This window comes from Pseudophryne corroboree, chromosome 3, assembly GCF_028390025.1.
Source record: "Pseudophryne corroboree isolate aPseCor3 chromosome 3, aPseCor3.hap2, whole genome shotgun sequence".
NCBI classification, from domain to species: Eukaryota; Metazoa; Chordata; class Amphibia; order Anura; family Myobatrachidae; genus Pseudophryne; species Pseudophryne corroboree.
In genome coordinates this window covers 761,155,054-761,176,819 of record NC_086446.1, presented here as the reverse complement: position 1 = coordinate 761,176,819, position 21,766 = coordinate 761,155,054, and the positions used below count along the sequence as shown (strand labels likewise).

Genomic DNA, 21,766 nt, shown 5'->3' with positions numbered 1-21,766 from the left:
AACAAACACCCTAGAATCCATTTACAATTGCCACAGCACTCTACACACAATGGAGGGTTAGGTATACCAGATTTTATACATTATTATATTGCAGCTCAATTGGCACATTGCATGCAATGGTGTAGTCCTGAGGCACGGAAGGTCTGGACCGATATTGAGTCTGCTGAATTAGGGCTTTTACCGGCCTCCTCCCTTTTATGGATTCCGAGATCTATCGGACCCAAAAGTACAGCTTCCCACCCGACCATTTCTCGCTCCCTATCTATTTGGGACTATGCAAATAAAAAATATAGCTTAGCCCCCAGCCCATCTTCATTTGTGACCCTACTACATAACCCTGCTTTTCCTCTGGGTATGCATGTCATTCCTCCTGTGGAAGATCAGAGGTATTCTGCTCCTTAATGATATCTCCACGACAGCACATTTTCCGCAATTTTCTCAGATTCAGAGATTTTTTTTTCCAGTTTCTCCAAATTAGACATTTTCACTCCTCGATACACCCTGCAATTACAAGAAGACCCCTGACTGCCTTTGAGGCATTATGCCTTAGACAATCTTCCACTAGAGGTCTGAGTTCTCTTATATATACATTGCTCACTGATGACCCTTCACCCCAGCCTACTTCATATGAGGCGGCCTGGGAATCTGACCTTAACACTTCTTTAGATGAAGACGAGTGGGCGGAGATCTGGAACAATGCTGCTTCTTGTTCTCTATGTGTTAAGATTAAGGAGAACACTTACAAATTACTCTACAGATGGTACTACGTCCCTTCTAGACTTTGTAAAATTTACCCTAGTTCTTCCAACAGGTGTTGGAGGGGCTGCGATATGGAGGGCTCTTTTTCACATATTTGGTGGTTGTGCCCCAAAATAGCCTCTCTAAGAAGAAGTTCACACCTACATAGCAACTCTACTACAAACACTTATTCCATTTGACCCTAAGTTTTTTCTTTTGCCTTTGAATGTCCCCACCTTATCTAGGCAACAGAATAAATTGATGCAGCATATGGTCTCTGCTGCTACCTGTCAAATTGCGATGGATTGGAAATGTGTGGCTGCCCCTTCCATCCATTCTATATTAGCTCGTATTTGGTACGTGTACCATATGGAATACATGACGAGCATCATAAATAACTCCTTCAAGAAATCTAACTCTGTTTGGTACCCATGGATTTCCCTTCAACAGATCGCCTCTCCATTCGCTTCCTGATGTGCTGCTTTGTTCTTAGTTATTATCTGCCTTAACCTCATCTTCTCTCACTGATGCTCCACCCCCCTGCCTCCCCCTCTTTATTTTCTTTCTCTACTTCTTCTTACTTCTCTATGCAAAAATAAAAAATTGGATCGCCTATTATGTTCTGTCCGATTCGCCTACTATAAATGTTTATAACTGTTTGCATCTCTCTGGATTGTGACAGAGGGTTTTATTGTGCTGTATTCTTATCCTTTAATAAACAAAATAAAAAAAATAAAAAAAATGCCATATGTAAATTTTAAGTCTCCTGTCTACTAAACTGTAATTTTCCAGGTCTTTCATAAAAAAACAGGACCAACTGAATACGTGGAACCATTGCAGTTGTTTGGATTTACTACAGTAGGTTATGTTTGTTTTGCAAATTTCCCTGTGACAGTAGGTGCTACACACTTTTGCCCTAGATGGGGATAATATCTGTGGGTATGTACACTATTATGGATCTAGTAAGAAAGACTTCACAGTACCGCATACAGGGAGATGAAAAGCTTTATTTGTATTATTTCCTAAACACATAAGCAAGAGTATGTATTTTTGCCCAGCTAAGTCAAAGAGGTAATAATACATTTAGCAGGAGATGTCCACTTGTTAGACAGCCAGTGGTGGAGGATGTGGATGACATGGGTCAGACTAGAAAGGAACTTCAATTATATTTCCCTGTGTGCAGAAACAGAACAGTCAAACAATGCACAAACAAGTAATGCTTCCTACTAAGAAGTCTAGAATTCCTGCAATGCCACTGTAGTCGGAGTCCATAGCAGGTTTTTTAGACCACAGTACTGGCTTCAGTGTACTGTAGATCTAGGGAATCGACCTACAGTAGAGACAGCAACTTTCAAACTGATAAGTGATGAGTGAAGGATAGTACATTAGTGTTGGGCCAGTATAATTAAGGACTGTGCTGCAGCCCCAACTCTGGAGCCACCACTGGTAGGGACAAAAAAAAAAGTTGCAAATCTCATTGGGCGACAGTTACCCTCAGTAACAAATATCATAGACTTCAGATGAAAAATTAATTGGGGGGGAATTCAATTGTTTGAAAAGTCGGTTGGGTGTCTGTTTTTTCCTGCCTATTAAATAGGAAAAAACAGACACCCAACTGACTTTTCAAACAATTGAATACCCCCCCATTCTGTCTTTAGCGTACATCCTGCAAACTTTAAAAACTTCAAGAAAAGTGAAAAGTAAAAAACCTAAATAGAATATTCTAGGTTACACATACTTTTATAAATATACAGTTGGTCCCTGGGTAAAGGATCTATAATCTTACCTTCCGAACTACTCACTAGTTAGAGCAAGGAGGCTGCAGTACGGCTGCCGCATTGTCACCTGTAAGGAAAGATCAAATAACAAGGGGGAAAAAAAATAATAAGATACAAAGTACATTTTCTGCAAACTACACATAGGGGAAAAAACTCATTTTAGGAACGATGCATAACAGATGAATTCCATTATTTGGTTGCATATACTATGGTATATTAAGAGCAGTCTACCCCTAATTTACTACCATTTTGTAATATTCTTGCCATAGAACTTAAATTAAATCTTTAGCCAAACTTACAAACTAATAGTAAGAATCGGTGGAAGATGGTCGGCATAAACATTGATTTTTTTAGACAAAAAAGTGGACATTGAATACACAGTAAATAAATAAATAGGACTAAATTCAGAAAGGAGCTTTCATGTTTTAATGAATGGTCAACCCCAAACTACAAAAAAAAATATATATATTTAGATCTGTCAGGAACCTCGAAGCCTCCCATAGGGGCAGATGTATTAAACCTGGAGAAATGATAAAGTGGAAGGTGATAACGCAGCTGCCAATCAGCTCCTAACTGTCAAGTTACAGGCTGGGTTTGAAAAATGACAGTTAGGAGCTGACTTGCTGGTGCGTTATCATCTTCCACTTTATCACTTCTCCAGGCTTAGTACATCTGCCCCTAGTTTTCCATTACCCTCTTGTATATTAACCAAAGGTGGCTCCAAAGGTGGCAAATACGGGAGCCACACCAGCTGCCAGTGAGTTCCGGCCGGGTGTGTGGCAGTGTGTGGGGTGGCAGTTGGTGGCTTCTCTATTTGAATTTTGGACTGTGCTGCAGTCCCACCTCTGGAGCCACCCCTGCTAGGAACCCATGGACCTAGAAGGTAAAGAGGAAAATAAAATATGGCAATGTAAAATCTAGTTCTAGGTGCATGTACAGTACATGGTGTCCAAAACATTGTTTTCTCAATATCAGCTTCTTATTAGTTTAAATTGCTCTGTCAAAAGCTACAGTAACAGCCATTATTATTTTCTCTGTATCAAGCTAGATAGAAAGTACCGTGGTCTATACATTAAACTAATCAGGCTACACATACTTAGCCAACTAACTGGGGGCCGGGGGAGGGAGCGCCAAAATGTGACTTTAAGCCACATACATACTAGGCAAAATGCTCCATGAGTCCAGTGTTTTCCCTTGAATTCTCAGGCAAACAATATAGAGAGTTTTTCTGGTTTGTTAGAAAACCCCAAAAGTTAGCTATTGGGCAAAACCTTGTTGAACTGCAGGTGGGACAGATGTAACATATGCAGAGAGAGTTAGATTTGGGTGGGTTATATTGTTTCTGTGCAGGGTAAATACTGTCTGCTTTATTTTTACACTGCAATTTAGTTTTTAGTTTGAACATACCACGCCCAAATCTAACTCTCTCTGCACATATTACATCGGAAAATGGTTTGTTGGGTCGACCCTATTTAGGTCGACACTCATTTGGTCAACAACTATTGGTCAACAGGCAGTATGTTGACACCAGGAAAAGGTTGACATGAAAAAAGGTCAACATGAGTTTTTTTGGGGGGTGTTTTTGTGTTGTTTTCTTCGTAAAGTGACTGGGAACCCCAGTTAGTGCACCGTGTCCCCTCGCATGGCTCACTCCACTCACCATACATTCAGCAAGGTGCCTCGCTCTGCTACTGCTATGCTCGACACAGGTTACTATTCACAATCGTAGTCCACGTGGATCGTAAATTATGAAAAAGTTAAAAAAATGAAATAAAATTGTGAAAAACTCATGTCGAACTTTGTATGTGTTGACCTTTGCCACGTCGACAAAATGCCCATGTTGACCTAATGACTATGTCGACCTAATGCATGTCAACCAATAGTGGTCAACATAATGACTGTCGACCTAAGGGCCGTATCCCGTTACATCTGCACATGGTGTTGCCCAATCACCAAATCTTATGTTTTGCTGACAAATCTGAATAAGGCCCTTAGTGCATACAGACTGAACGATATCGCCAACTATATCAGTCAGTGATGTCACCCTAATCAGGGTCGACACGGGTCGCTGTGCAGTGTGAAAGGGGTCACTGATGAATTCCTGGGTCGCCTGACCCAGTAATTCAACCCGGGGATAAAGAAGGGTTATTCCCGGGTTTAATGCCGGGTCAGGTGCAGTGTGAACGAGTTGCCAGGTCGATAAGACCCGGGACCCGTTCACAGCATAGGCAGAGGCGGCGTGGAGATGATCTCATCTCCCAGCGCTGCCTCCATCCCCGATGCCGGCTCCGCCCCCTGCCTGTGGTGGTAACACGAACCGGCATATTGCCGAATCGGGAAGCCAGTGTGTAAAAGTCCAATGCCGGGTCCCACCTGAGAAGGACTCATTTCCGATTACTAGGCGGGACCCAGCATTGAGATACGAAAGCGGTAAAATTCCATATATTGGCTGATAGACTTGTAGTCAGTCAGCCACAGAACCTGTATAGTTCATGTGCCCCTAACTACAGGGATATTATACCAAGCCTATCATAAGATTTCCACGTGGTGGTCAGACCACTGATCACTGAATGGATATGAGGGCCTCATAAATAAAGACTATTTTTGCAATCTAGTTTCTATGTGATTAGAAACGCTGTCCATAGAAGTCTATAAAATGCTAATATATAACAGCCATACAAGTTATTCCACATGTTCCTGTGCAATTCACACAGAATACACCAGCTTTGGTGAACTATACCATTTACCTTTATCATAGTAATCCCAGCATGTAACAATTTTTGGTTGTAAATTAGACACCTGATCCATCAATTCTAGATCTAGAGCTATGCTGAGGGTTTCATGGGTGACCTGTGACACAAGGAAGATAAAGGTTAGAAGATCTCACAGAACATGTTGGGTCATACTGCATTCTTGCAATCACCAGGATGGTTGGGCCTTATTCAATATAACCCAGGTTCTGAAAGCCATGCCAAATCAAAATAGGGAAAGCTGGCTACTCAACATAGTGCCGAGCAGGCCAACCGGATGGTATCGGAATCCCAGCACCTGGGATACTGACAGTCACAATACAGACAGTGGCATCGCGATGCTCAGGATCCAGACACGTATTTGGTGAGTAATCTATCCCTAACTCCTACTCTCCCTAACCCTCTCCTGGGATTCCTAACCCTAAACCCTACTCCCGCACGCCATGTCTCTCAACATAAGGGAGCAGAGTGCGGGAAGGGGGGCGCACTCTGAGGGCATGTTTTAAAACCTTACTTTCACTGGCAAAAAGGGTACATACATGCACAGCCGCTGATGTGCCATCCCCAGCCAGTATAAATATTACATTGCTGAGGCTGAAGGGCGGGGCTTCTCCTCAGACTTGCCAGAACACTCACTGGGTGCCATTTTCTCCTGAAGAAACTCCAGTGTGAAGCTCCTGAATGCTGTTTCTCCTCATGATAACGCTGATACAAGTACAGGGTGTTATAGAAGGGGCAGAGAGTGTTCATTATAATTAGGTCTGTGGTACTATTATTGGTATATGCGCTGTAAGTGGGTAATATTTCCACAGTTCACTATAAGGCGCAGTGTGTGGACTGGCGAATCCCCCTGTGTCTCTCTGACAGACTTTAGTGTGGGTCTGTCCCCAATAGCTCCCCTGTGTGATAGGGGTGTGTGTGTGTGTGTGTGTGTCTGTGTGTGTGTAACATGTCAGACATTGGGGAGGGTTCTTCCCAGGAAGGACCCATTTTAGATGCACAAGAGGGTAGTGTGGTGGCCCTTCCCTCTCAGAAGGAGCCGGAGTGGGTGAGAATGTTGCAAAAAAATATGTCAATGCTTGCAAAGAAATTCTCTTAGTCTGAACAACAGACTAAATATTGGAGGCAGTCAGCCAGCCGCACATCTCTAACTCTAACCCTCCCACCCCGCAGCCTAACCATATCGAACCGCCCCCACCCAAACCCCACTGCAGACTAACCCTCCCCTCACAACCTAAACCTAACCTCCCACTCCCATGGCGTACCACAGGGGACTCCCGGCAGAGCTCGATTGGGATTCTGGCGCCTGTACTTTGATTCATGTTGGTATGCCAGCGTCTGCATTCCAAGCACTGCTGGGATTCCGGTGTCAGTAGTCCGACTGCCAGGATCCCAAACACAACAGGATCCTGACCGGATCCCCTGGCAAACAGTTAATAAAATTGCATACCCATATAACACTGCAAGAGCAAGTGACGTGGCCAAGTCATAGAATTCAGAAGACCTGATCGGCAGGCCTGCAAACTCCACAACACATCCAAGGGACAACTAAGGAACACCAGACTAATATATATATATATCCGTGTGGATTATATTACGTAGGGCTTACCACCCGGTGTTTTAGGGAACGAATGGCAAACCATCGGCTGTCCATTCGGACGGCTATTCAAACTGGTATCACGGATAAACCCGTTGCCAGACATTACCTACAAAGAGGACACCAGGTGGCAAACATCAAATGCAGACTCATAGACTGGGTCCCACCTTTGCCACATGGGGGGGACCGTACTCTCGCTCTACGACAACGGGAGAGCTTTTGGATTTCCCATCTTAATACGGTCTCGCCTAAAGGCCTTAACGAACATTCTGCTATGAATGTTTTTCTCTGAACCACCTATGCAGTCAGGTCCTTAGTAGTTCTTTTCCCGTAGATCCCATACAGTAAATTGGTTCACCCACGACACTATACCATCTCGAGACTACTTCCAATTATTAGTCCATTAGTATGAAACAGTTAGGAGTTATGAGGCAAGGGACCTTGTGGGTTTGTGGAGCGTATCATTTATGGGGTATATGTGAACGACACCACCTGTACACAACTAGACCAATTTTATCCTTGATGACCACTGTACTTACTCTATCATAAACATATCATTATTTTTATGCCCTTATCAGGACATTATAGGGGTAGGCTATATGAGTGTTTACATGGGTCTGGGATATGTCAGGTTGTGCCGTACTAATTATGCCTTGTCTTAATGTGTTGTTTATTTGTAAATTAAATTATTTGTGTTGGTGGTGCCACCGTGTCACCTTGATTACTACTGCACCCTTGATTGGGATTTTTTGAGATTTTTTCGAATCATTGTACTTTTATAGCTCAGTTGAGGACCCAGATTTTAATACCCCCGCGTCAGATTTTATTGAAGTACACAGTGAGCAGTGTTGTACATCCATCTAGTTCCTTTTACTTATTCAAGTTAGATTAGCCTATACCAGCGCTGCAGGCCACCTTCTTTTACAGGAGTGTATCCGTATACCCGGCTATGGAACGCAATGCGTTTCAGGGTCGCTATGGTGAGCGCTGTGTGCGCGTCATCGGGTTATCACCAGGACCTCCGACACCTCAGTTTCCTGTGTCGTGGAACGCAATGCGCTCCACCAGCGGCGCTTAGAGACGTTCCCGTCTTCACGTCTGGCACTTCCGGGTACAGGGCCGTGGAACGCAATGCGTTCCACTGACGGTGTTTTTCAGATTCAGTATTAGGCAGCATATTCTGCAAGGTGGATTTTGAACGCTCGACAGGCGCAGACCTTTTGAATAGGTGGTGGTGTTTTTCTGAGCATTTAGCCTTCTCGTACCTGTAGTTTTCAAACAGAGGGGTTCTTTTTCAGTGGTGCACGTTCCACTTCCGGTGAGGGGGTATATAAAGGCTGGCCACGAGTGGTGTAATTGTGTGGCTGCTGAGGCTGTTATGACATGATCATCTAGGGTGAGTACCTTGGTACATCTTGGGATAGAAATTGACACCATTTGAATGATTCTTGTCTAGCTAGATTCAAGCATGTACTCGCTGGGGCTGTTGAATCTCGAAGTCCACGGCTGATGTGTTCCTACTCGCGGCCCTCAAAAGGCAGCAGCTAACGGCGAGGTGAGGATTCCAATACGGACTAGGTGACTTCTGGTTCCAGCCTTTGTCGGGAGATTATTGTGAAATCATGTGGTAACCAGCCCACACTGGTTACCTTGCGGTACGAGTTTAATCTTATTCTGTACGTCTGTCTATTTTTATTAAATACTTTTATGCACTATGGAGCGCCCCCTATATATGCTTTTTTAACAGATATATATATATATATATATATATATATATATTAGTGATGTGCACCGGACATTTTTCGGGTTTTGGATTCGGTTCCGCAGCCGTGTTTTGGATTCGGACGCGTTTTGGCAAAACCTCACCAAATTTTTTTTGTGGGATTCGGGTGTGTTTTGGATTCAGGTGTTTTTTTCAAAAAAACCTAAAAAACAGCTTAAATCATAGAATTTGGGGGTCATTTTGATCCCATAGTATTATTAACCTCAATTACCATAATTTCCACTCATTTCCAGTCTATTCTGAACACCTCACACCTCACAATATTATTTTTAGTTCTACAATTTGCACCAAGGTCGCTGGATGGCTAAGCTAAGCGACACAAGTGGCCGACACAAACACCTGGCCCATCTAGGAGTGGCACTGCAGTGTCAGGCAGGATGGCACTTCAAAAAAATTGTCCCCAAACAGCACATGATGCAAAGAAAAAAAGAGGTGCACCAAGGTCGCTGTGTGACTAAGCTAAGCGACACAAGTGGCCGACACAAACACCTGGCCCATCTAGGAGTGGCACTGCAGTGTCAGGCAGGATGGCACTTCAAAAAAATTGTCCCCAAACAGCACATGATGCAAAGAAAAAAAGAGGCGCACCAAGGTCGCTGTGTGACTAAGCTAAGCGACACAAGTGGCCGACACAAACACCTGGCCCATCTAGGAGTGGCACTGCAGTGTCAGGCAGGATGGCACTTCCAAAAAATTGTCCCCAAACAGCACATGATGCAAAGAAAAAAAGAGGCGCACCAAGGTCGCTGGATGGCTAAGCTAAGCGACACAAGTGGCCGACACAAACACCTGGCCCATCTAGGAGTGGCACTGCAGTGTCAGGCAGGATGGTACTTCAAAAAAATTGTCCCCGAACAGCACATGATGCAAAGAAAAAAAGAGGCGCACCAAGGTCGCTGTGTGACTAAGCTAAGCGACACAAGTGGCCGACACAAACACCTGGCCCATCTAGGAGTGGCACTGCAGTGTCAGGCAGGATGGCACTTCCAAAAAATTGTCCCCAAACAGCACATGATGCAAAGAAAAAAAGAGGTGCACCAAGGTCGCTGGATGGCTAAGCTAAGCGACACAAGTGGCCGACACAAACACCTGGCACATCTAGGAGTGGCACTGCAGTGTCAGGCAGGATGGCACTTCAAAAAAATTGTCCCCAAACAGCACATGATGCAACGAAAAATGAAAGAAAAAAGAGGTGCAAGATGGAATTGTTCTTGGGCCCTCCCACCCACCCTTATGTTGTATAAACAGGACATGCACACTTTAACGAACCCATCATTTCAGCGACAGGGTCTGCCACACGACTGTGACTGAAATGACTGGTTGGTTTGGGCCCCCACCAAAAAAGAAGCAATCAATCTCTCCTTGCACAAACTGGCTCTACAGAGGCAAGATGTCCACCTCATCACCATCCTCCGATTCCTCACCCCTTTCACTGTGTACATCCCCCTTCTCACAGATTATTAATTCGTCCCCACTGGAATCCACCATCTCAGGTCCCCGTGTACTTTCTGGAGGCAATTGCTGCTGGTGAATGTCTCCACGGAGGAATTGATTATAATTCATTTTGATGAACATCATCTTCTCCACATTTTCTGGAAGTAACCTCGTACGCCGATTGCTGACAAGGTGAGCGGCTGCACTAAACACTCTTTCGGAGTGCACACTGGAGGGAGGGCAACTTAGGTAGAATAAAGCCAGTTTGTGCAAGGGCCTCCAAATTGCCTCTTTTTCCTGCCAGTATACGTACGGACTGTCTGACGTGCCTACTTGGATGCGGTCACTCATATAATCCTCCACCATTCTTTCAATGGTGAGAGAATCATATGCAGTGACAGTAGACAACATGTCAGTAATCGTTGGCAGGTCCTTCAGTCCGGACCAGATGTCAGCACTCGCTCCAGAATGCCCTGCATCACCGCCAGCGGGTGGGCTCGGAATTCTTAGCCTTTTCCTCGCACCCCCAGTTGCGGGAGAATGTGAAGGAGAAGCTGTTGACGGGTCACGTTCCGCTTGACTTGACAATTTTCTCACCAGCAGGTCTTTGAACCTCTGCAGACTTGTGTCTGCCGGAAAGAGAGATACAACGTTGGTTTTAAATCTAGGATCGAGCACGGTGGCCAAAATGTAGTGCTCTTATTTCAACAGATTGACCACCCGTGAATCCTGGTTAAGCAAATTAAGGGCTCCATCCACAAGCCCCACATGCCTAGCGGAATCGCTCTGTTTTAGCTCCTCCTTCAATGTCTCCAGCTTCTTCTGCAAAAGCCTGATGAGGGGAATGACCTGACTCAGGCTGGCAGTGTCTGAACTGACTTCACGTGTGGCAAGTTCAAAGGGTTGCAGAACCTTGCACAACGTTGAAATCATTCTCCACTGCGCTTGAGTCAGGTGCATTCCCCCTCCTTTGCCTATATCGTAGGAAGATGTATAGGATTGAATGGCCTTTTGCTGCTCCTCCATCCTCTGAAGCATATAGAGGGTTGAATTCCACCTCGTTACCACCTCTTGCTTCAGATGATGGCAGGGCAGGTTCAGGAATGTTTGGTGGTGCTCCAGTCTTCTGTACGCGGTGCCTGAATGCCGAAAGTGGCCCGCAATTCTTCGGGCCACCGACAGCATCTCTTGCACGCCCCTGTCGTTTTTTAAATAATTCTGCACCACCAAATTCAATGTATGTGCAAAACATGGGACGTGCTGGAATTTGCCCAGATGTAATGCACGCACAATATTGCTGGCATTGTCAGTTGTCACAAATCCCCAGGAGAGTCCAATTGGGGTAAGCCATTCTGCGATGATCTTCCTCAGTTCCCGTAAGAGGTTGTCAGCTGTGTGCCTCTTATGGAAAGCGGTGATACAAAGCGTAGCCTGCCTAGGAACGAGTTGGTGTTTGCGAGATGCTGCTACTGGTGCCGCCGCTGCTGTTCTTCCTGCGGGAGGCAATACATCTACCCAGTGGGATGTCACAGTCATATAGTCCTGAGTCTGCACTGCTCCACTTGTCCACATGTCCGTGGTTAAGTGGACATTGGGTACAACTGCATTTTTTAGGACACTGGTGAGTCTTTTTCTGAGGTCTGTGTACATTTTCGGTATCGCCTGCCTAGAGAAATGGAACCTAGATGGTATTTGGTACCGGGGACACAGTACCTAAATCAAGTCTATAGTTGCCTCTGAATTAACGATGGATACCGGAACCACGTTTCTCACCGCCCAGGCTGCCAAGGCCTGAGTTATCTGCTTTGCAGCAGGATGACTGCTGTGATATTTCATCTTCCTCGCAAAGGACTGTTGGACCGTCAATTGCTTACTGGAAGTAGTACAAGTGGTCTTCCGACTTCCCCTCTGGGATGACGATCGATTCCCAGCAGCAACAACAGCAGCGCCAGCAGCAGTAGGCGTTACACTCAAGGATGCATCGGAGGAATCCCAGGCAGGAGAGGACTCGTCAGACTTGACAGTGACATGGCCTGCAGGACTATTGGCTTTCCTGGGTAAGGAGGAAATTGACACTGAGGGAGTTGGTGGTGTGGTTTGCAGGAGCTTGGTTACAAGAGGAAGGGATTTAGTGGTCAGTGGACTGCTTCCGCTGTCACCCAAAGTTTTTTAACTTGTCACTGACTTATGATGAATGTGCTGCAGGTGACGTATAAGGGAGGATGTTCCGAGGTGGTTAACGTCCTTACCCCAACTTATTACAGCTTGACAAAGGCAACACACGGCTTGACACCTGTTGTCCGCATTTGTGTTGAAATAATTCCACACCGAAGAGGTGATTTTTTTAGTATTTTGACCAGGCATGTCAATGGCCATATTCGTCCCACGGACAACAGGTGTCTCCCCGGGTGCCTGACTTAAACAAACCACCTCACCATCAGAATCCTCCTTGTCAATTTCCTCCCCAGCGCCAGCAACACCCATATCCTCATCCTGGTGTACTTCAACAGTGACATCTTCAATTTGACTATCAGGAACTGGACTGCGGGTGCTCCTTCCAGCACTTGCAGGGGGCGTGCAAATGGTGGAAGGCGCAAGCTCTTCCCGTCCAATGTTGGGAAGGTCAGGCATCGCAACCGACACAATTGGACTCTCCTTGGGGATTTGTGATTTAGAAGAACGCACAGTTCTTTGCTGTGCTTTTGCCAGCTTAAGTCTTTTCATTTTTCTAGCGAGAGGATGAGTGCTTCCATCCTCATGTGAAGCTGAACCACTAGCCATGAACATAGGCCAGGGCCTCAGCCGTTCCTTGCCACTCCGTGTCGTAAATGGCTTAATGGCAAGTTTACGCTTCTTCTCAGACGATTTTAATTTTGGTTTTTGTGTCATTTTACTGAACTTTTGTTTTTTGGATTTTACATGCTCTCTACTATGACATTGGGCATAGGCCTTGGCAGACGACGTTGATGGCATTTCATCGTCTCGGCCATGACTAGTGGCAGCAGCTTCAGCACGAGGTGAAAGTGGATCTTGATCTTTCCCTATTTTAACCTCCACATTTTTGTTCTCCATTTTTTAATGTGTGGAATTATATGCCAGTATCAATAGCAATGGCCTACTACTATATTTACTGCGCACAACTGAAATGCACCACAGGTATGGATGGATAGTATACTTGACGACACAGAGGTAGGTACAGCAGTGGCCTACCGTACTGCTATTTATAGTATACTGGTGGTCACTGTGTCAGCAAACTGCAAAACTAAAATGCACCACAGGTATAGAATGTAGATGGATAGTATACTTAATGGATGACGACACAGAGGTAGGTACAGCAGTGGCCTACCGTACTGCTATATAAAGTATACTGGTGGTCACTGTGTCAGCAAACTGCAAAACTAAAATGCACCACAGGTATAGAATGTAGATGGATAGTATACTTAATGAATGACGACACAGAGGTAGGTACAGCAGTGGCCTACCGTACTGCTATATATAGTATACTGGTGGTCACTGTGTCAGCAAACTGCAAAACTAAAATGCACCACAGGTATAGAATGTAGATGGATAGTATACTTAATGACGACACAGAGGTAGGCACAGCAGTGGCCTTCCGTATCGTACTGCTATATATAGTATACTGGTGGTCACTGTGTCAGCAAAACTCTGCACTGTACTCCTCCTATATAATATTAATTATACTGGTGGTCCCCAGTCCCCACAATAAAGCAGCACACTGAGCACAGTTATGGAGTGTTTTTCAGGCAGACAACGTATACTGGTGGTCACTGTCAGCAAAACTCTGCACTGTACTCCTGCTATATAATACAGCTGCTCCCCAGTCCCCACAATTAAGCAGTGTGAGCACAGATATATGCAGCACACTGAGCACAGATATGGAGCGTTTTTTTCAGGCAGAGAACGGATAACTGGTGGTCACTGATCAGCAAAACTCTGCACTGTAATCCTCCTAACAGCTGCTCCCCAGTCCTCCCCACAATTAAGCAATAAAGCAATCAAGTTCAACAATAAACGGAGAGGACGCCAGCCACGTCCTCTCCCTATCATCTCCAATGCACGAGTGAAAATGGCGGCAACGCGCGGCTGCTTATATAGAATCCGAATCTCGCGAGAATCCGACAGCGGGATGATGACGTTCGGGCGCGCTCGGGTTAGCCGAGCAAGGCGGGAAGGTTCTAACCTGCCTCGGACCCCTGTAAAAAGGGTGAAGTTCGGGGGGGTTCGGTTTCCGAGAAACCGAACCCGCTCATCTCTAATATATATATATATATATAAAATATAATTATATATGGTACATAGGTGGAGCTAACAGTGTATCAAACTGATCATTTTTAAACAGTGATTGTTTTTTCAGGACATCTATTGTTTTAATGTAATTTCTTTTTTTTAATTGATGAATATAACTTTTAGAAAACAGTCAGTTGAAGATAAATCATCTCCTTATACAGAATGTCCTGCACACCCTGGGACCTGTGCTCTGCACACCCTGGGACCTGTGCTCTGCACCCCCTGGGACGGGTGTAGTATGGTATGCCGGCTATCGGGGTCCCGGCGCACAGCATACCGGTGGCGGAATCCCAACCGCCGGCATACCGACAGCATGGCGAGTGCAAATGAGCCCCTTGTGGGCACGGTGTCGCACTATGCACGCCACGCTATCTATTCTCCCTCCAGGGGGGTCGTGGACCCCCAAGAGTGAGAAACGGTGTCGGTATGCTGGCTGACGGGATTCTGGCGCCGGTATACTGTGCGCCAGGGCCCCGACAGCCGGCAAACTAAAGACCACCCCTCTGGGACCTGTGCTCTGCACTTCCTTGGACCGGTGCTCTGCACCCCCTTGGTCCTGGCACCTGGAGGTGATATAGAAGGAGGTGCTCCCCCCCCCCCCCCCCACACACACACACACATCTAGGAGAATAAAGATTCCTTGTTGCAGCTCACTGTAGCGATAAGGAATCTTTATTTTCAGCTACTGGCAGCAAATGATAACAAATAGAGCCCTGAGAGGAGGTTTTATCAAAGCTTGGAGAGAGGTAAAATTGTGAGAGATAAAGTACCTGCCAATCTGCTTCTGCCTTTTATTTTACAGGCTGTGTTTGAACAATGACAGTTAGGAGCGGATTGGTTGGTGCTTTATCTCTCATAATTTTATCTCCCTCCAAGCTTTGATAAACACCCCACTTAAAAGCTTTATTATAATAACTTCTCTCCTTTCTTTCAGCTGGTTGCTCATTGTACATGCTTTGATTTGTTATCAGACACATTCCAGACTCTTCAGCTTAAGGGGTCATCAAAAGGGTTTTCTGAGCACGTCAGCAGTGACTGCAGCAAATCACTATGAAATGAGTGGAGGGAGATTTGTTCTAGTTCAAAAGCCGCCTCGGTCTTTCTTTCTTTGCGCCTCCCCCCTGAAAGCTGGAACCCGGTGGCAAATGTCTCTATTGTCTCTGGGAGTTACGCCACTGGACCTGTGCTCTGCGAACCTCTGATGGAGAAAGAAACAAGCTCAACTGACTCACCTTCTCAAAGTACAAAATGACATTGTTGTCCTTCACTTCAAATTTGGACACCTTATTTCCTGGCTGTGAAAAGAACACATGGATTATGAAAAAGACACAACAGAATAATTTCCAAATATATTTTGCCACTCTTGTAGCACCCAAATTATCCAAGTCCTGACCCATTCTGGTTTCAGTTGTGTTGCCTCCTTTACCCCCCAGCACTAGTACACTTGGTGGGGGGCATACTGTCTACATATTAGATTAAAGGAAAGATTCTTCTGGGTCTCCCATACACACTTACACAAATATTCCCATTTACAATTATTATTTTATTATTATTATTATTATTATTATTATTATTATTTTTATTAGTATTACGTTTCTTATATAGCACAGCAAATGACGTTGCACATTACAACTGGACACAATGATGAGACAAAACTGGTTAAATAACACACAGTCATAGAGGTAGGAGGGCCCTGCTCGCAAACTTACAATCTATGGATTGTTTGATACCTGATTGAGGGAGGATTGATCCAGTTGATAACCGGACAGCAGGGGCATCTTTATTAAAGCCATGTTAGACTCATTCCCTGATCCATGATAGCTGAAAACAATTGTGGTGAGAAAACAAATTAGACGTCAGATGAAGTTTGTCAAATGGGCACATCGACGCAAAACCGGGACAGCGCACCTTAGAGTACCACGCAATCACTTACAAAGCAAAGCCAACATGGTTTTCCTTTGCAAAGGATTGCCGCTTTAAAAAGAGCATTCTCGCCCGACTTCCCGCACCTTCTGCAAACTCAGAAACCATTACATTTACCCGAAGGAATCCTCTTCCTATATTATCTCCTGGAAGACTGTCCTACAGAGACGTAATTTATTTAATTTCAACTTGGAAGCAGCAGATCCCTAAGCAAATACGGATATTTTGTGCATCTCTTGTCTTACAGATGTAGTCACGCTCATCTTTGCTTGATGCGTACTTACACACACGTCCATAGGAATTAATGGAGTGATCATGGCTGTGAATAGTCGCAGCCTGGCGCACAATGTAGAAAGCCGCATCGCAGCAAAGAGGAGGATTGCTACATCGGTCATTATGTGCAATAAGGGGAAAGGGGACAGTACATAATTATGAACAGCCATGCACTCCATACCTCACATTCAACACCACAGGAATTTTGTAGGCCACTCCGTTGACACAGTTCACAGATGGGGTACTGACAGACAGCGAGAAAGCCGCATTCTCCTGACTGACTGGTATATTGTACTGAACAGTGGTCTGCAGCAAGAAACAAAATACACATTACCAAGTAGTCTATGAACATATTCTGTAAATATAATAAATACAGCAGGAAAATGCAGGTGCACCAACACGCCTGGTAACAGCTGTGCCCTCCGACCTGCCATTTTCATCATCCATTCAAGTAAAATGCTTTTAGTGATACTGAACACTTATTTGCCATTAACCAAGACTAACCAGCCATTTTGAAACAGCTATTTTAATTTTAATTTTTTGTTTTTTTTACGTTCTAGCTTTGAACTAAGATCCATTGACAGCCCCCAAATTATTTGCAGAAGATATAAAGTTATCCTTTTATTCTTAGGCTTTATTTTTAGAACAGCTTTTTTTATACAATAAATTTGTAAAGCTATTTTAGGCCAGTAAAGAGTAGTAGGGGTAAATTTAGGTGGGAGTCTTTTTTTAAAGCTAGTGATTTTGCCCATAGTAACCAATCGAATTCTATCTATTATCTTCTAGAAGCAGCTAGATAAATGTTGAGTAGAATCTGATTGGTTGCTATGAGCAACATCACCAGTTCTAAAAAGTAAATTTACCCTGTAGCCTTTTCCAAACTAGTCCGCAGAACAGCTGCCTTGCTTCAGTGATTAGAAGTTACTTGTAGCCACGATATAATATGCTAGATCTACTGTACTGTCTGGCAGATGTGTAATGCTCAACTGCCACCGCAAACACTATCCATAGTACAGTAAGTGGTGGTGATCGCCCCGTAGCCTAGTCCCAACAGGTAGCAGAAAAGAGAGAAAAATAGAATAAGAATAAGTAAAAGCCAACTAAAGAATAAAAAGCTAAATAACTGGTGATGACACAAGTGTGCACTTATCACTGCAATAAGTATTCCGTTCATAAACAGGCTCCTATGTGACTTGGAACTGGTTAAAGGCTGTATATTCACTTTATGACATAGGTCTGCAAACTCGGTCCTCATTACACGGTGCATGTTTTGCAGGTCTCCTCACAGAATCACAAGTGAAATAATTAACTCCACCTGCGGACCTTTTAAAATGTGTCTGTGAGCAATTAATACACCTGTGCACCTGCGTGGGGTAATGAGGACCAAGTTTGCAGACTTATGCTTTATGATGAGGATATAAAATCCTTACAAAAGCGGGTGTGGCATAGAACATACTGTAGGTTCTCAAACTCGGCCCTCAGAACCCCACACAGTGCATGTTTTCCAGGTCTCCTCACAGAGTCTCAAGTGAAATAATTTTCTTCACCTGTGGATCTTTTAAAATGTGTCAGTGAGTAATGAGTACACCTGTGCACATGCTGGGCGACCTGGAAAACGTGAGCAGTTTGGGGTCCTGAGGACCTAGTTGAGAACCACTGGTATAGAAGATCTACAGTTAATAGGTAGACAGTCATTAAATCGGAAGGGTCAAAAGATCGTCATGGAAAAAGGTAGACAGCGGATACAGTCGACAGGTTCGAAAAGGTCGACATGGCAATGGTCAACACAAGTTTTGTTTGTTTTTTGGTTGTCATTTTGTATGTTTAACCACACTCCGCCACACTTTGGGCAAGATTACTATTCCCAGTTGTAGTCCATGTGGATTAGTAAATCAAGCCAAAGTTGAAAAAACATTAAAATAAAAATCATGTGTCGCCTATATTGTCAATTGTCATGTCGACATTTTGAACCTGTTATTAATCAATGTATACCTTTTGGCCTTTTGACCACGTCGACCCATACATTGGAAGCCACAGAAGCGTGTTCATTTTGGATGTGGTAACTGTAACATATGATTAAGGTGGACTGAATGCAGCATTGTTACCTGCAGCAGGACACAATTAAGGTGGACTGAATTCAGCATGGTTACCTGCAGCAGGACACAATTAGGGTGGACTGAATGCAGCATTGTTACCTGCAGCAGGACACAATTAGGGTGGACTGAATGCAGCATTGTTACCTGCAGCAGGACACAATTAGGGTGGACTGAATGCAGCATTGTTACCTGCAGCAGGACACAATTAAGGTGGACTGAATGCAGCATTGTTACCTGCAGCAGGACACAATTAGGGTGGACTGAATGCAGCATTGTTACCTGCAGCAGGACACAATTAGGGTGGACTGAATGCAGCATTGTTACCTGCAGCAGGACACAATTAAGGTGGACTGAATGCAGCATTGTTACCTGCAGCAGGACACAATTAAGGTGGACTGAATGCAGCATTGTTACCTGTAGCAGGACACAATTAAGGTAGACTGAATGCAGCATTGTTACCTGCAGCAGGACACAATTAGGGTGGACTGAATGCAGCATTGTTACCTGCAGCAGGACACAATTAGGGTGGACTGAATGCAGCATTGTTACCTGCAGCAGGACACAATTAAGGTGGACTGAATGCAGCATTGTTACCTGCAGCAGGACACAATTAGGGTGGACTGAATGCAGCATTGTTACCTGCAGCAGGACACAATTAAGGTGGACTGAATGCAGCATTGTTACCTGCAGCAGGACACAGCCACGGCCGCTGATGGTTACATTATAGTTCCCAGGTATGCTGGACAGGGGCTGTGTCTGGATCAGGAGACGATTGTTGGCATCAAGATTAAACTGTCGGATGACTTCATCTCCGTATTGCACTAGAACAGCGTTATTGGTGATCTTCTGGTACACCAAAGGAGCAAAGTCAGAGAGCGCTTTCAGCACCTCCACAGTGTCCTGAGGAAACAGATAAATAATGCATTAACCAATATGTGTAGGTGCCAGTGACTGCCGGGATTGGCGCAGCATAAAGGGAAACTTCTGTTCTGTTGTAGCATACACCGCCTGCTGCAAGTTTGTGCATAAGGGGGGGTAATTCCAAGTTGATCGCAGCAGGAATTTTGTTAGCAGTTGGGCAAAACCATGTGCACTGCAGGGGAGGCAGATATAACATGTGCAGAGAGAGTTAGATTTGGGTGTGGTGTGTTCAATCTGCAATCTAAATTGCAGTGTAAAAATAAAGCAGCCAGTATTTACCCTGCACAGAAATAAAATAACCCACCCAAATCTAACTCTCTCTGCACCTGTTATATCTGCCTCCCCTGCAGTGCACATGGTTTTGCCCAACTGCTAACAAAATTCCTGCTGCAATCAACTTGGAATTACCCCCAAGGTGTAATAAAGATCCCATTACAAGTGATATAACCTGCAGGTGCTTTATATTATAACCAAACTGCGGTGTTAGGACCTTATTCACTAAGGACTGCAGTTTTTGCTAACAGTGTACGCATTTTCTGTCACTTTTACTAGCGTATGTACAATGCAAAAGCTGCGCTGTTGTTCGATAATCGGCCATATTGCGATTTGCAAATTTTGCAATCCTTACTGAATGAGGTCCTAAGTTTACAAAGATAAAAGGATATTTTTGACATTAAAACTATTGCATCTTCAATGAAAAACAGTTTGAAGCATTATTGCAACTATACAATAATCCCATTCCTCACCAAGTAGCAGAAGGGACCCCTCCACTAAGTGCAATGTTTTTACAGAGATGCAGCCCTCTCCAATCAGCAGTATATCCCCGCTAATACTACACGGGGGGGCACTGTTGTGCAAGAGAAGGGGGTGTGGCCTCATGACAGTGGATGATTGGGAAGACAGAGGGTATCAAACTTCTCTCCCTTGTGTGTCTCCAGCTATCAAATATCTCAACATTGTGTGTTTCCAGCCATCAAGTTTCCCCCCACCTTGTGTCTCCAGCAAACAAATCTCTCCCCCTTGTGTGTCTCCAGCAATATAATAATACTAATAAATAAGTAATAATATAAAACTTATGTCACGCCAGCGTCACTCTGTTGGAAGCTGCAGGAGTTGTACGATCGGTGCTGGGCTGTACAGGATTTCTGCTGCTGCTGCTTGCCCTATAACATGACAGGCCACTGCGCAGCATTGCTGGAAATCCTGTACATCCCATCGGAGACCGGCCTGATATCTAGGGCTGGAGCGGTGGAGCTCAGAAGGCCAGCCTGCCCAGATGCTCCTAGGCTTTTTCCCTATTCCCCTAGGAATATGTCTGTACTGCCTATGCCCAGAGCCAGCTCTGATAATAAAATAAATTGCAAGAAAGTGGCACAGTGCCGCATCCATGGACATGTATGCCCGCCAACTGCTACCTCATCTCTCCAGTGTACCCCCCTTCTCTTAGATTGTAATCTAAATCCACAGGGCCACCATTTTTAGGTCATACCATTAGAGGTCATTTCTTTGCACCAGGATATCTTAAGTCTACCGTGCTGTATGACATGTTGGTACAATACAGCCACTAAATATCTCACCGTTGTAGAGCTGTATGACCCAGATGAGGTCTGCTGCCTTGAAAGCCAAAGAGCAACTGTAGACATGTAGCTTATTTCCTCTGGGGTGTGATCAGACCCTACAGCCAAGCCCAGCAGGAAACGTGCTGTCATCTCAATATCTGCTGATGAAGCTTGAGGAGCAAACACATAGGAGGGCTGCTGCTTGGGTTCGATGAGAAGCTCCAAGTGGACGGTGCCATCTGTAAGAGGGGAGAAAGTAAAGGACAGGTTTCAGGCATTAAGTACATAGTACATTTTTTTTTAGCAGAAACTTCACATTCTGAGGTCCATGTTCAGGATAACACCAATTACATCTACAAAGTAGAGAGGGGTATTCCCTTCACCCTTCTTACTGCCCTTCTTGTTCTTTTTTAGAGTGAGATGTACTAAGCAGTGAAAAGGGTGGAGAAGTGAGTCAGTAGAGAAGTTGCCCATGGCAACCTATCAACTGCTCTATATAATTTAAAAGTATGCAAATTATAAAAGTGACTTCAGTGCTGATTGGTTGCCATGTGCAACTTCTCCACTGACTCACTTCTCCACTCCACTACTTAGTACATATCCCTC

At 44.7% G+C, this 21,766-nt stretch overlaps 1 protein-coding gene across 1 annotated transcript in view; it reads right to left on the bottom strand.

Annotated features, from left to right (window-relative positions):
* Positions 1-1,725: 1,725 nt before the first annotated feature.
* The window catches only part of LOC135057426 (alpha-2-macroglobulin-like), a 131,239-nt gene continuing 111,198 nt past the window's right edge, over positions 1,726-21,766 (bottom strand). The window contains exons 20-27 of the mRNA XM_063963319.1: positions 21,179-21,399; positions 19,365-19,580; positions 16,766-16,890; positions 16,119-16,209; positions 15,621-15,683; positions 5,264-5,366; positions 2,525-2,583; positions 1,726-1,911 (exon numbers count right to left, since the gene is read on the bottom strand). Of these exons, the coding sequence (XP_063819389.1) occupies positions 2,540-2,583; positions 5,264-5,366; positions 15,621-15,683; positions 16,119-16,209; positions 16,766-16,890; positions 19,365-19,580; positions 21,179-21,399 (863 nt within the window). The 3' untranslated portion in view covers positions 1,726-1,911; positions 2,525-2,539. The remainder of the gene's footprint in view (positions 1,912-2,524; positions 2,584-5,263; positions 5,367-15,620; positions 15,684-16,118; positions 16,210-16,765; positions 16,891-19,364; positions 19,581-21,178; positions 21,400-21,766) is intronic.